This window comes from Talpa europaea (assembly GCF_964194135.1).
Source record: "Talpa europaea genome assembly, chromosome: 4".
Classification (NCBI taxonomy): Eukaryota; Metazoa; Chordata; class Mammalia; order Eulipotyphla; family Talpidae; genus Talpa; species Talpa europaea.
Window position 1 is genome coordinate 145,608,252 of NC_140070.1, and position 12,228 is coordinate 145,620,479.

Below are 12,228 nucleotides of genomic sequence, written 5' to 3' on the forward strand. Positions count from 1 at the left end.
GGAGCGCGCCTCAGCTTGGCCTAAGGGGGCTGAGTGCTGGGGCTCCTTCCCTGAGCCCCCACCTCCCAGAGGCCTCTGATGAGAAAATAACGCAACTCCACGCAAAGCGGGGAGCGAGAAGCTTCAGGACAGACCATCCGTCAGAGGCCCCGAGTCCGGCCTCTGCTCACGGCAGAAGGAAGCAGAGGCAGAGCCACGAGCCTGAGTCCTCCAGCCACGCAGCCCGGGCTGAGTCCGGGCCCGCCGCTTAGCGTGTGACGCCCGGCGAGCTCTGTAACGTCTCCGTGCTGCCTGTCACTAATCCGTAAAACTGAAATAGCTCGTCATCCGGGGTTATTTCAGCGAGTCCAGGAGTCTGTGCTGTGATCAAGCTGCTGGGGGTAGCAAGGGCTGGGCTAGCGTTAGCTGTTCCCGGCATGAGGTGCCCAGTGCCCAGCAAGCCCGCCGCGTGCAGGACGCTCAGCAGCGCACAGTGGACGCAGCACAGGGGCGGGCGGGCCGGGGCCCTGTGTGGAGGCTGATGCTGCGAGGTTACTGTGGAAGTGGATGGGCCTGGCCGCTTTCTCGCCAGGGAGGACTCGGCACTGGACGTCCATCCTGGCTGCAGCCACTGAGCAGCCGCCTCATTTATCTAAGCGTCTCCTGACATAGACAAGCCCCAGCTGGCTGAGCACATTCTGTCACGGGTGCCTCTGCCCCTCCGGGCCCCCGTGAGAGATGGGAGGAACATGAGCGAACCTGGGTGTGCTGACACGAGGCGGTCAGCTGAGGGCTGTCCTGGCTCTGCCCAGCGAGTGCTGCCTAGGCCCAGGGGCGCAGGCCCCTCTGTTCTCACTGGGGAGCAGGTGCAGGGTGATGTGGGGCAGCATCTCCCGAGTGGGGGGCTGCAGGGTGCCAATGGTGTGTCCATGGTCAGCCGCAGGGGCCACTTTGCAGAGAAGGTGGCATGGAGTCCGGTCGAGCTGTGAGACTGGACAGAAGCATGTGTCGGGGACAGGCTTGCAGGCAGCTGGCGTGGATTAACCTGGGCCGCGTGGTGGGCAGCATCTGCAAGAATGCAGAGTCCACCTGGAGCTGACCGGCAGGCAGGCAGTCAGGGCAGTTGGTGGGTCAGGCCTGCCAGCGAGTCCATCCTGCCTCCTACAGCTGGCAGGAAGTGGACCTCAGGCGGCGCAGGAGGCGAAGTCCCACTCAGCCCGCGCCCCCTCGGTGCGGATAGGACTCCCGTCACACCCTGGCGTGTCCTGAGGATTGGGTCTGAACCCTCTAGCAACCGGGGCTCTCTGAACCAGATCACTCCTGAAACTCACAGCTGTGGGTCAGCCTGGGCCCCCAAGCCACCGCTCCAGAACCCGAAGAGCCTTCAACCGTGTCTGGCAGGCGGGTGGGGGTGGGGAGGGCCGGGTGGGGGTCCGGTCATTTCCCGGTGAATGTACTGGTTCCCTGGGCATGGAGTCCCCGTAGGACACGTGTGCTCGGGACGCGTCTCGGTGCCCTGACCCAGACCCCGACGCCTCACCCCAGCCGCAGCCAGTGCCTAGACGCGGATGCCATCCCCCTGGACTGACCCTGGCTACAGCGGGGTACAATCTGCGCCCTCTGGGGCCCTAGTAGGGGTAGGCACTGGCAGTGGGGACTGATGGAGAAATGTTTTACGCCCAAGGGGACAGGCCTCCTCAGAAGGTCCCTGGTGATTGAGTGGGTCACTCGGCTACCCAGTGCCAGCGCTGGGGGCCCAGGCTGGGCAGACCCTGAGCGGAAGTACCCGCCGGTCACCGGGACCTAGAAAGTCAGGGGACTTTCCAGCGAATGATTCAGCGGCGGGCCAAGGGGTGCTGCGTGGCCTAGAGCTCGCGTAAGACAGGGCCCTCTCGATGGAGCCCAGTGGGGTTCCTTCGTGTGCAGACAGCTCGTCTGGATCTGCCTGTCTGTGTCCACAGCCTGTCTGCTGTAAACGGCTGCCATGAGCACAGGGGTGCAGGTACACCCCCCCCCCCAGGAGGGGGTCAGTCTCTGGCTCCTATGGCAGATCTATTTTTTTTAAAGATTTATTTATTTATTTATACAAGCACTGGGCACAGTCAGAAGTGTGGGAGGGTGAGAGAATTCACCAGAGCCAGAGCGGGGAGCAGAGCAGGCAGAAGGACCGAAGGACACTGCTGAGGGGAGCAGCGGGCGGCAGGAGAGGTCTGCGCGCCATGTGGGACCCTCCTCCGGTGGCCGGGGAGCAGCCGGGGATCGAACTGGTGCTGCAGAGGCTGCGGGCAGCTTCGCAACCCAGCGCTCAACCACTGCGCCACCCGGGAGGCCCTGGCAGATCTATTTTGAATATTTAGAGAACCCCAGCCCCCCACCCCCCCTCCCCACCCCCCCCCCCCCCACTGTTGGCTAAACGTGAAAATAAAAGCCTGTAAGACCGTCAGGTGCAAGCGGGAGGAAGCAGAGGTGACAGCCAGCCCACTTGATGCATCCGCGATGGTCACATACGGTGACCGCAGAGGCCCCTGGCCAGACGCTCAGTGGACGCTGACTTTGGGGACCGCTGGGGACTGGGCAAGAAGAACTCGGCATTTAGTGTTCCACGTCAAGTGTTTATTTCTTCAAAGACCGTTCAAGCAGGGCTCCGCCGCCAGGTGAGCGCCGCTGGGGGGGTGGGCGGGGCTCTCCCCGTGTTAAAGTGCTAGGAGGAATACAATCGTCGTCATGGAAACGCACCACGCTTGCCCCCAACGCCCAAACCTTCCCCAGACAAAGAAAACGTTTTTTTAAAAAGGTAGCTTTGATGTGACCTGGGGCAAGAAAATCCCAAACCTTCCTGAATTGTCAGTGGCACATCCCTGCCTCCCGGTGACCCAGGCCTGGAGAGTGAGGGGCCCGAGCACGGAGGGCTGCACGGCCGGCCCGAGTCTCCGCTTTGGGAGCCTTGTCGCGGCAAGCGTGGGGCGTGCAGAGGGGCCGGCATTAGGGCCACGCCGGGCCGGGCCCCATTTCCACCGGCTGGAGGTCAATGTCCACTCCCAGCGCCCGCCACCTGCGCTGTGAGGCTGCGGCCCAGAAAACCCCGCGTGCGGGGGCAGCCACGCAACGGACCTTCCCCTTCCTGCAAGGAGATGAGCGACTTTCTCCCTGGAAGTGGCCGGTGCCATCACGCGAGGTCGGCGGGGACTGAGCAGGCAGCCATCTGGAGGCGGCGGGCGGGTTTTGCACTTAAACTCGAGCCTTTGATAAAGTGGCGTCGGAGCCGTCTTCCTCGCTGCTGGTTTTCAGCTGGACGGGGAGAGGGGCTACTTTGTTATTGCTGCATCGCAACACGCACACGCGTGCACACGCACACACGCGCCACACACGCGCACACACATGCACACACTCACACTTAAAGCTCCGTTTCCTCCTCCAGGAAGATCAAGGGCGGATCTCCGAGGAAGCGTGCTGAAAGCCCACGTGAGCACCTGGCCCAGATGCACGTTGGTGCTCACGGGGATCGTCCCGCAGAGACCCTCTGCCGCGGAGACCCTCTGCCACGGCGTCGCCACTGGGAGCCGGGCCGCGCGTGGGGCAAGGCAAGGGCACAGTGGCTCCGGCTGAGTTGGGTCCGCGCTGCGTCTGCCACGACGTGCAGCTTGGGGGTGCCGCCTTCACGCAGCCCCGCGGGCCCCACAGCCAGGGCAGCTGCCGGAGAGGGGCTGGGCATGGCGGCCTTTGCCCAACGTGGCTTCACTTCTCATCAAAGTCCCACTGCCCCAAGAGGGTCTCCGGAGCTGCCCGGGTGGCCGAGGCGGCTTCCCAGACAAGAGTCAGGGATGAGGGGCTGGGGCGTCTGGGGAGCAGGCTTGGCGTCGCACACACACACGCAGGACACGCGCGGCCCCCCTCCACCTCCTTGGGTCCGGAGGGTGTGGTGGGTCCCCAGGAGGCTGGGGTGTGAGATGCGGTGAGCGGATGCCAGCTCGCACGCGGCCTGGGGCGGCTGAAGCTGCCTTTGCTCCTCCGGTGAGAAATGCCTGGCAGCTCTGCCTGCCTCGCGCCTGACAGAGTCCATTTGAATTTCAAAATCAAACCAAGCAAAACTAAGTCAAACAGGCTGGAAACGTCTGACGCCACCTGAAATTCTGCCACAACCCTCTAGAATTAATTTTTGACGTCTCAGGCTGCGCAGAGCCATCCTCCAAGCGGAAAGACGCGGCGATCCCCCAGCAGGGGAGCCTGACGTGACGTTGTCTTGCAGTCAGGTGCGAGTTTGTGGTGGTTAACGTGGAAATACAATCTTGAAAAACAGTGTCTGGTGGAAAAGTCATTTTTAAATCACTGGATCATTCCTGAGACACTTGCAAATTTTTTCACATGGATTGAAAAGCTAAATGCTTAATGCAGTTTTCTAATCTCCCCCTCAAAAAAAAAAAGAAAAAAGAAAAAGCGCCATAATTTTGGTTTTCATAAAGGCTCTTTTTGGCTCATCATGGCTGTGCCCCCCGAACCACATGTTTGCTAAAGATGAACAGAGAGCTTGTTGGGGGGCTCACCCCACTTCACTTCTGCCACAAAGTCGAATTCTCTTCAGGGCCTTTCAAATCTTAGCGGAGGAAAATGAATCTTCTTAACTATCCAAACGCTTCTCCCGGACGGGACGCCGCGTGCCAGGCACACCTCCCAGGCTGCCCCCCGCGGAGGGCGGCAGGCGGCCAACACACGAGGAGTGCGGTGGGGGCCGGCAGGAGGCCGCGGGGCTTGGAGAGGCCCAGGGGACTCCACAGTCGGGCTCCCGGCCTCCTCCCCTGGAACCAGGCGGGCGGGTCGGCGAGCACTGCTCCAGGGGACGCAAGGACCGGCAGGCGGGTGGGCGGAACTGGATGCACGTTTGAACCACTGGTCTCGAGGCCTCCATCCCCACGGACACCTGAGACACAGAATAACGTCCTCTTCTGCCCTGAAAGTGCTTGTCTCAGTAATTGGCACTTTGGGGCAAACCGACCTTGGACTGGAGAAAAGCCACGGGCACGGAGCCACCCCAGGGCCGGGCACCAGCTGCTCGACCTTGTGCAGGAGAGGGCCCCCCGCTCCCGGGCCGTGACAGGGAGAAGGTGGGGGCCGCACCGGAATTTCTATTTCTCCCGCTGCAAGTAGGCTCAAGGTAAACTCAGAAAGTGCTGGGCATCACCTGCATAGGATACATGTAGTGTTTGCATAATTCTTCAAGTTATATGGCTAATATCAAGGCAAACGCCTCCTACATTTGAAGAGAGCTCCCTCCGGCAACGCTTGCTCCTGGACAGCAGCCCCGCCAGCCATCGCCCCGAGGGGGCAGGCCACCGAGCAGCTGGGCACTGGGCACTGAGCAGCTGGTGAGAGAGGACACCCTCCGCTACCCTCACAGGGATGCACGAGGTGCTGCCCCGCTGGGTGACGCGTCCAGGCGTGGGCCCCAAGCCATCCCGGCCAGGGCAGAGGGGGTACAGCCGAGGCCCCCAGGCTGCCCCCACAGCCGAGCAGTTCATAATGTCGGTCTCCTTCACACTTAACCTAGCAGCCAAGCCCTGTGGCCTCATCCAGCTTCTGGTGGTGAACTGGGTTTTGTCAGTTCATTTTGGGGGACCCCCCTGGCTGTAGTCTCAGATTTCTTTCCCCTTCCAGAGGTGACATCACCGGGGAAAGCCGGCTGGATGAGGCAGGCCATCTGCGCTCTGGCCACGGGCCTGGTGGGCAGCCGCGGGGGTGGCCTCGGGTCTACGCACAGGGGTCCACGGGGGTGCCATTCAGAGCGCTCTTCCCTCTGTGCTTGGAGAGCAGCTTCCTGTTGAGGATGCGGACAAGGGTGGTGCCCCTCCTCCGGGCGCCCTCAGGCTGCTGCAGGAAGGCGAGGTCGTTGTGGGACTGGCTCAGGCCTGGGTCTTTCTGCTGATGCCGCCGGCGGAAGAACAGCTTGGCGCTCTTCCTCAGCACGCCCCCTGCAAGAGAGAGCGTGGTCAGCCGCACGGGGCCTCCCGCCCAAGTGGAAAAAGAAAAGAGGGAGTCGGACGGGCACTGGCAAGAGTCAGCACAGCTCCCCGGGGTGCCAGGCCGGCGTGCGCAGGTGTCTGCGGGTGGGGCGCGATGGGGAAGGCAGAGGCCCCGCTGTTGCTGGTGCCCGGCCCGGCAGGGCTCGAACCACGCCAGGCGGAGGGCCCGTCCCCCCCTGGGCCCCACGTCCCCTCGGCCCAGCCACCCCTGTGTCAGGAAAGGTGTGGACGGCCCAGCCCCAGGAGGTGGCACGCGGTGACAGCCAGGTGGGTCTGAGACCAGGCGCCGCTTTCTAGCACCGTGAAGCAGAACTTGCCCCTGGGCCCCAGGGGCTCTCTAGCTGCGGACCCGGGGCAGCCCCAGCGGCCAGGTGTCCACTGTGAGGTCAGCCGCGCGTAGGCGAGGTCAGGGAGCAGTATGTGGGCTGGGGAGTCGGGGCCGCGGCCACGGTGTTTCAACCGCAGATTCCTGAAAGGTCTCCCCGGCACGGGCGGCGGGACCCCGAGGCCCCGCACCTTCATCCTTCCCATGCTCGACGGAGCTGGCGAACAGCACACAGGCTGGACACACACAAACACCACCGCTGTCCGCTCCAAGGACATAGCGGGGGCCTCCTAGATGGGTGGGACCTGCGGGGCTCCCTGGGACAAGCAGGCCCCGGGCTCCACGGGGCGCCGGCCAGCCCAGCGTGAAGGATGGGCTTCCGTGCCCACCCGCCCCCCAGCTCAGACAGCAGGCCCTGAGGTGCCCGTGCCAGCCAGGAATGGGCCGAGCTGCTGAAAACACTCCATCTTCTCCTGGGCAACAACCTCACAGCCTGTTACGAGGACTCATGAGGACGTTGTTTACGTCCACGCTCAGACACGCAGGGCCTTTCAGACCAGCCCGGGGAGGGGGTGGCAGGAGGGAGAGGATGACTGTGAGAGGCTTTGGTCTCCTCAGCAGGCCCCACACGTTGCCCTTCAGGGCCACATGGTCCTTTCCTGGCCCCATCCAAACCCCTGCAAGGTGCGGCGTGTCAGGTAAACTGCCAGGTAAACCATCAGGTAAGCCGTCAGGTAAGCCGCCAGGTAAGCCGTCAGGTAAGCCGCCACCACCGCGGTACCTGCCTTTGGAGCCTGTGTGATGGGGTAGGTGGGCGCCGCCCGCTGGTCAAGGTCCCTGGGAGCAGAGGCCCCCCGGAACGGGGCTGGGGGCTCTGCACCTGGACATCGGGGAGCAGGAGACGCAGAGGGACTCACGCTGTGCACCGGGGCTGCGCCCATCCGCTCTCCCACCCCAGCTCCCAGCAGGGCAGAGCAGCCCATGCCCACCCGGCCCAGAGGCGCGGTGCCCCCCATGCTGAAACATAAGCTTTGGTTTAAAATGGACAGAAAACACAGGGCCGCCGTCCAGGGCACTGGCTTGAAAACCTGGTAGAAAATGAAAACCGGGCAGTGCCAAGACAGTCTCTGCGAAGCCGCAGCGCCTCACCGAGGAGCTGAGCGCCGGCTCAGGCCCCGGGCGGAAGACACACTTCAAAACGTGTCTGAAAATTTTCTAAATCGTAATTTGTAACATAAAACCACCCACTTCCAAGGGCGTCCCCTTAAGCATCCGGGTCATGCAGGGCCTGGGTGCCGGCTGCGGCAGGGCCACCCCACTGCCTCCCACACCCCAGCCCAGGGTGCAGCGGGAGCCCCGCGGGGCACCCCCATCATGCCTGCCCTGCACCTCAGCCCCAGTGCCTTTTCTCAGGGGCGTCATCCATCTGGCGGGTGATGGGGAAGGAGCAGGATGCCACGACCCGGCCAAGACGGGGACTCCAGGAAAAGAGCCCTCTGGCAGGGCCGGGGTCAGGGAGGCCTGGCATTTGAGAGCAGACACAGGAGGGGCTGGGAGGTTGGGGTGCTGTAGGGGGGAAGTGGAGCAGCTGCGCTTCCATGACCCAGGGGGAGCCTCTTAAGAGAACCCAGGGAGTCCGCAGAGGCTGGTGCGGGGCCCAGGTCACCCTTGGGGGGCCCCCAAGACAGGCCACAGGCAGAGATGCCCAGGTGAGCTCCTCACCACCCCGGCAACCATCCACCAGCCCCTCCCTTCCTCCCTCTCTCCGTCTCCTACTCTCAACCTGCCCCACTCCACCCCCCTTAGCTCTGGCAAGGAGGCTGGGTCATGGGGAGACCAGAAGCAAAGCAGGGGACGGGGAGGATGGATGCAGACACGATGGAGGGGCTGCAGCCAGAGCCCGAGGGTGCAGGGGCATGTTTGGGGACATCCTGGGCACTGCAGGGTGTGGACAGCGCCCACCCGCCTGCTGCCGGCAGCACCTGTGACTCTCAGCCGTAACCACCACCGTCTCCAGAAGCGGCCAGCATCCCCTGGGCACAGCTGTCCCAGCTAGGAGCCGCCGGTGTACGGCACCGAGGACATGGCAGCCGAGAAGCATCAGCCCACCAGCTCAGCAGGACCCGCCTGGGCCTGCGGTCTGCACTCGCGGGGAAGGTGAGCCCCAGGTGGGGGGCCGGGCGAGCAGCTGGCACGGAGGAGGGCCTGGGCCCCAGCTGCTCTGGCCCGGCCGGGGCTGGGAGAGGGCCCAGACAGGCAGGTCTGGAGGCCTCACCTCTGACTCAGGCCCTGGACGCCCTCCCTCAGCAGGTGCGCGGGGCTCACCATCGCGCCCGCCCAGAGGGAGGGGCCCGTGTCCAGAGCAGGTTTAGGGCCGACGGAAAATAGGGCGCGGCGCTCTTGGATGCCGCGCACCCCCTCCCCGCACAGTGCGGCGACCAGCGGGCTTTCCTGGGGCGCTTCTCTCTTGGACCTAACGGCCCGATCAGGGTCAAGTGCTGAGGTCTGGTGCGGTTCAGCTGGAGGCGCACGGAAGCGCCAGTCTCTGCGGCCAAGGAGCCCAGTCCTCTGCCTACTGTGCTCTGCCGGGAGGGGGTGCCCAGACAGAGGGCACCCCTGGGCCTGAGCACTGGCCGACCCCCCAAGGCAGAGACTCATCACTCCCACCTGCAAGGGTTCTGAGCCTGCCCCCCCAGCCCTAAATGGGCTCCCACGTCCAGCAGAGAGTGGTCGGGGGAGACGGGCGGGAGCGCAATGAGCGGGCGGGAAAGCACACAGGGAGCCTGGAGCTCAGCTGGGACACTGGGCAGCCTCCCGCGGGGGCGGCCAGCAGGGGGTGGGGCCGGTACCTTTATGCTTCCTGGCAGCGCCCGGCTCTGAGATGCTCACGGAGCTTGCCGACAGCTCGTCCCCGTCGGGGTCCAGCGGGGCCTGGCCACCCCACGCCCCCATGGCCTGGGGCTCCTTCTCCAGGTCCCAGGGGTCCAAGTCGTCCCCCTGGGTCTCCAGGGCCAGCGGGGCCTCTTCCTCAAGCCGGGCGGGGGCTGCCACCACCCCCTGATGGGAGGGGGGGTCCTCCTGAGGGGGGCCATCCATGGAGGCCGCGTAGTCCAGCATCAGGGCGGCGTCGTGGTCCTGAGAGAGCGAGGTCTGTTGGGGTGAGCGACAAGTCAGCGGGAAGGAGGCTGCGAGGATGCGGGCGGTAGGAGCGTGGGGGAGCACCGTCCCAAGGCCCTTCTGCTGATTTCCACACGTCCCAGGGGACCCACCCCTCCCAGCCTACGAGACAGGAGCCCTCCGGGGGACGATGCAGCCCGGTGGGGCCCCTGTGGCAGAGATCAGGGGCACCCAAGGGTGCTGGGGGGTCAGTCGGCATCCTCCCCCCATAGACAGGCACAGGCGAGGGGCCCCATGGTAGGGAGCGCCGTCCCTGCGAGGAGAGGACGCACCGGCCAGATTCAGGGCTGCAGCCCCACTGGGTCTCCCCACTATGTTCTGCAGGCAGAGCCCGGCCTGCGTGCAGGCCACTCCTATCAAAAACGGGTGCCGCTGAGCCAGCCCCGGGGTGGGCAGTCATGGTGGGGAGTCACTTTGGGGACACAGGGGCTCCTGGACAGTCCCAAGTGACAGTGACTTCTGAGATTTTTCTGACTCAGGTGCTGCCTGCGCACACGCCCGCCCCCCAGACGGAGGACCCGAGCGTCAGGAAAGAGCCGCGGAGGGCTGGGGACCGGCGGTGCCAAGATCCGAGCTCCTCGCGGCTCTCAACAAGCCCTTGGGGGAGAGCACCAGGGTGGACAGTCTTCCCCCTTCTCCCAGGACACGGGTCCCAGGCACCGTCACCCCTGCTGGCTGCTGCTGGCCCCTGTGGATGGGGGCACTCTTGACCACCTCCAGGACATGAGCACAGGCCGTGCTGGCCACTCAGGTCTGGCACATCCCATGGCCTCTCTGGCCCCTCTCCTGGCAGCTGAGGCTTCCACTGCCAGCGTGTCCGCCCCGTCGGCCCTCAGGGTCCTCCTGGCAGGAGCAGCCCACCCTCCTTCCTCTGGTCCCCGGGCACCAAACCTCCCGACCGCCCTTCCCCCACCTCTCACATTCTCCTGTGTGCTCTGAAATGTCGAAAGACTAAGGGTCTATCGTGCGGCCCCTCGCCCCGGTGTCTCCAGCAGCCTGGACGGGCAGCCCCGCACGGGCACCGCCCTGGACACGCACCGAGGCAGGAGTGGGGAATGGGCACGGGGCCTGCTCAAAACAAGCCTGGCCTCTGTCCGCCTGCACGAAGGGTGAGCACGCGTTGTGAACAGTGATGGGGGGCCAGGGCGCGGGGTGTGGAAAGCGAGGGTTTCCTCCCCTCTGCGTCCCTCGGGGGGGCCCATCGCTCACACTTGGAGCATAGGCTCCATCCACCTCTCAACACGCACAGCCTCCCTGGCCAGAAATGCTCAAGATTCCTCCTCCAACAGGACAAGCTGCATGACCAGCCCCTGGCGTAACCGCCGGTGGGTGAGGCAGAAGTGGAGCCTTCTAGATGCTGACCAAGGGCTCAGGCTGACTTCTCCCTGGGGGAGCGGGGCCGGGGCAGCACCCACTGGCGCACCTTGGAGACCCCCGAGATGATGATGGTGCTCTTCTTCCGCGGGGACTTGAGATTCAGCTTGGAAGATTCGCTGAGTTGCCGGATGGCCACTTCGGCCACGGGGTCGGAGCCATTCAACACCAGCAGCTCTGCAGGACGGGAGGGCCGTTAGCGAGCACGGCAAAGCCAGGCGGCCCTCCAGGGGTGGGGGGGCACGTCCCTGGCAGGGGGCGGCAGGTACTCTCGGGAAAGGCCAGAGAGCAAATAGTTCAAGTCCTGCGGCCATCCAGCCCCTGCCGCGCCAACTCACGTTGCTATGGGGAAGGAGACAGTCAAGGAGGGCACGAGACGGGCCCGGGCTCCTGCGGGAACCATATGAATGGGGACAGGGATGAGCGGCTCGTGGTGGCCCCAGCAAGGGGTGGCCCCAGCCGGTCCCACGCCTTGGTCTGCAGCCCATTCTCTGAGTTTGTGAGACACCTGACACCTGCGATTCGTGCAGTTTATTGGAGGTAAGTTATAGCTCTAGCCTCGGCATGTGGGTGCATCCTACCTCATGTGACCCCCAACTCCCAGAGGCAGGTGTTTTATCCCATTTGACAAGAACCCTGGGACCCCCGGGTCTCAGACTCAGGGAGGCTGAGAGCTGACAAGGTCGCTATGAGGAAGGCCCAGGGCCAGGCTACAAGGGGGCAGGTGGGAGGGAGTTTCTCCCGTCTCAGCCTCGGCCGTGCCTGTGGACCACAGAGGCGACATGTGCAAAGACCCAGGACTGCCCCTCATGCCCACCACCAGTGCCCATCACCAGCACCCTACCAGTCCATGGAGAGACATAGTTGCGGGTGGGAGGGGCACACGCCAAGGGGAGCTGTGAGCCTGCACCTCCTACGCCGCCCGCGCCCGAGTCCGGCTCCCTGCTGTCCTCAGGGGAGCTGACGCTGGGGGCCCCAGATTTGAAGACAGGGTAGGGGTGACTGCCCAGGTGCCGGGGCCAGGGCGGAGGGGGGACAGGGCACGCTGTCCCATGAGTCTGTCTCTGATTGCCACTACTTCGGGAATTTGTGTAACTGGCTTGGTGACCAAGAGCAGAAACCACGTTTGGAAACGTGGCAGCTAAGCCGGGTTTTCACTGTGTTCAAGTGTCCTAGAGCGTCCCTGAGGCAGGGCCCCCCCAACCCCTGTTATCATGGACTTCGATGTCACCCCTCTTCACTTATTTCTCAAAAGATGCTACTCTTCCCAAGCCCCTGGAAGGAGATGCTGGTTTGCGCGGGATGAGACGGGCTGGGGGTGGGGCCAGAGCAGCTGGGGGTGGGGCCTGAGCAGCTGGG

At 64.4% G+C, this 12,228-nt stretch overlaps 1 protein-coding gene across 1 annotated transcript in view; it reads right to left on the reverse strand.

The window, feature by feature from the left end:
- Nucleotides 1–5,721: 5,721 nt before the first annotated feature.
- Nucleotides 5,722–12,228, reverse strand: part of C2CD2 (C2 calcium dependent domain containing 2) — a gene marked incomplete at both ends in the record, with an annotated part of 33,180 nt that continues 26,673 nt past the window's right edge. The window contains 3 exons of the mRNA XM_084231665.1: nt 5,722–5,942; nt 9,168–9,468; nt 10,919–11,046. Coding sequence (XP_084087791.1) covers nt 5,722–5,942; nt 9,168–9,468; nt 10,919–11,046 — 650 coding nt within the window. The remainder of the gene's footprint in view (nt 5,943–9,167; nt 9,469–10,918; nt 11,047–12,228) is intronic.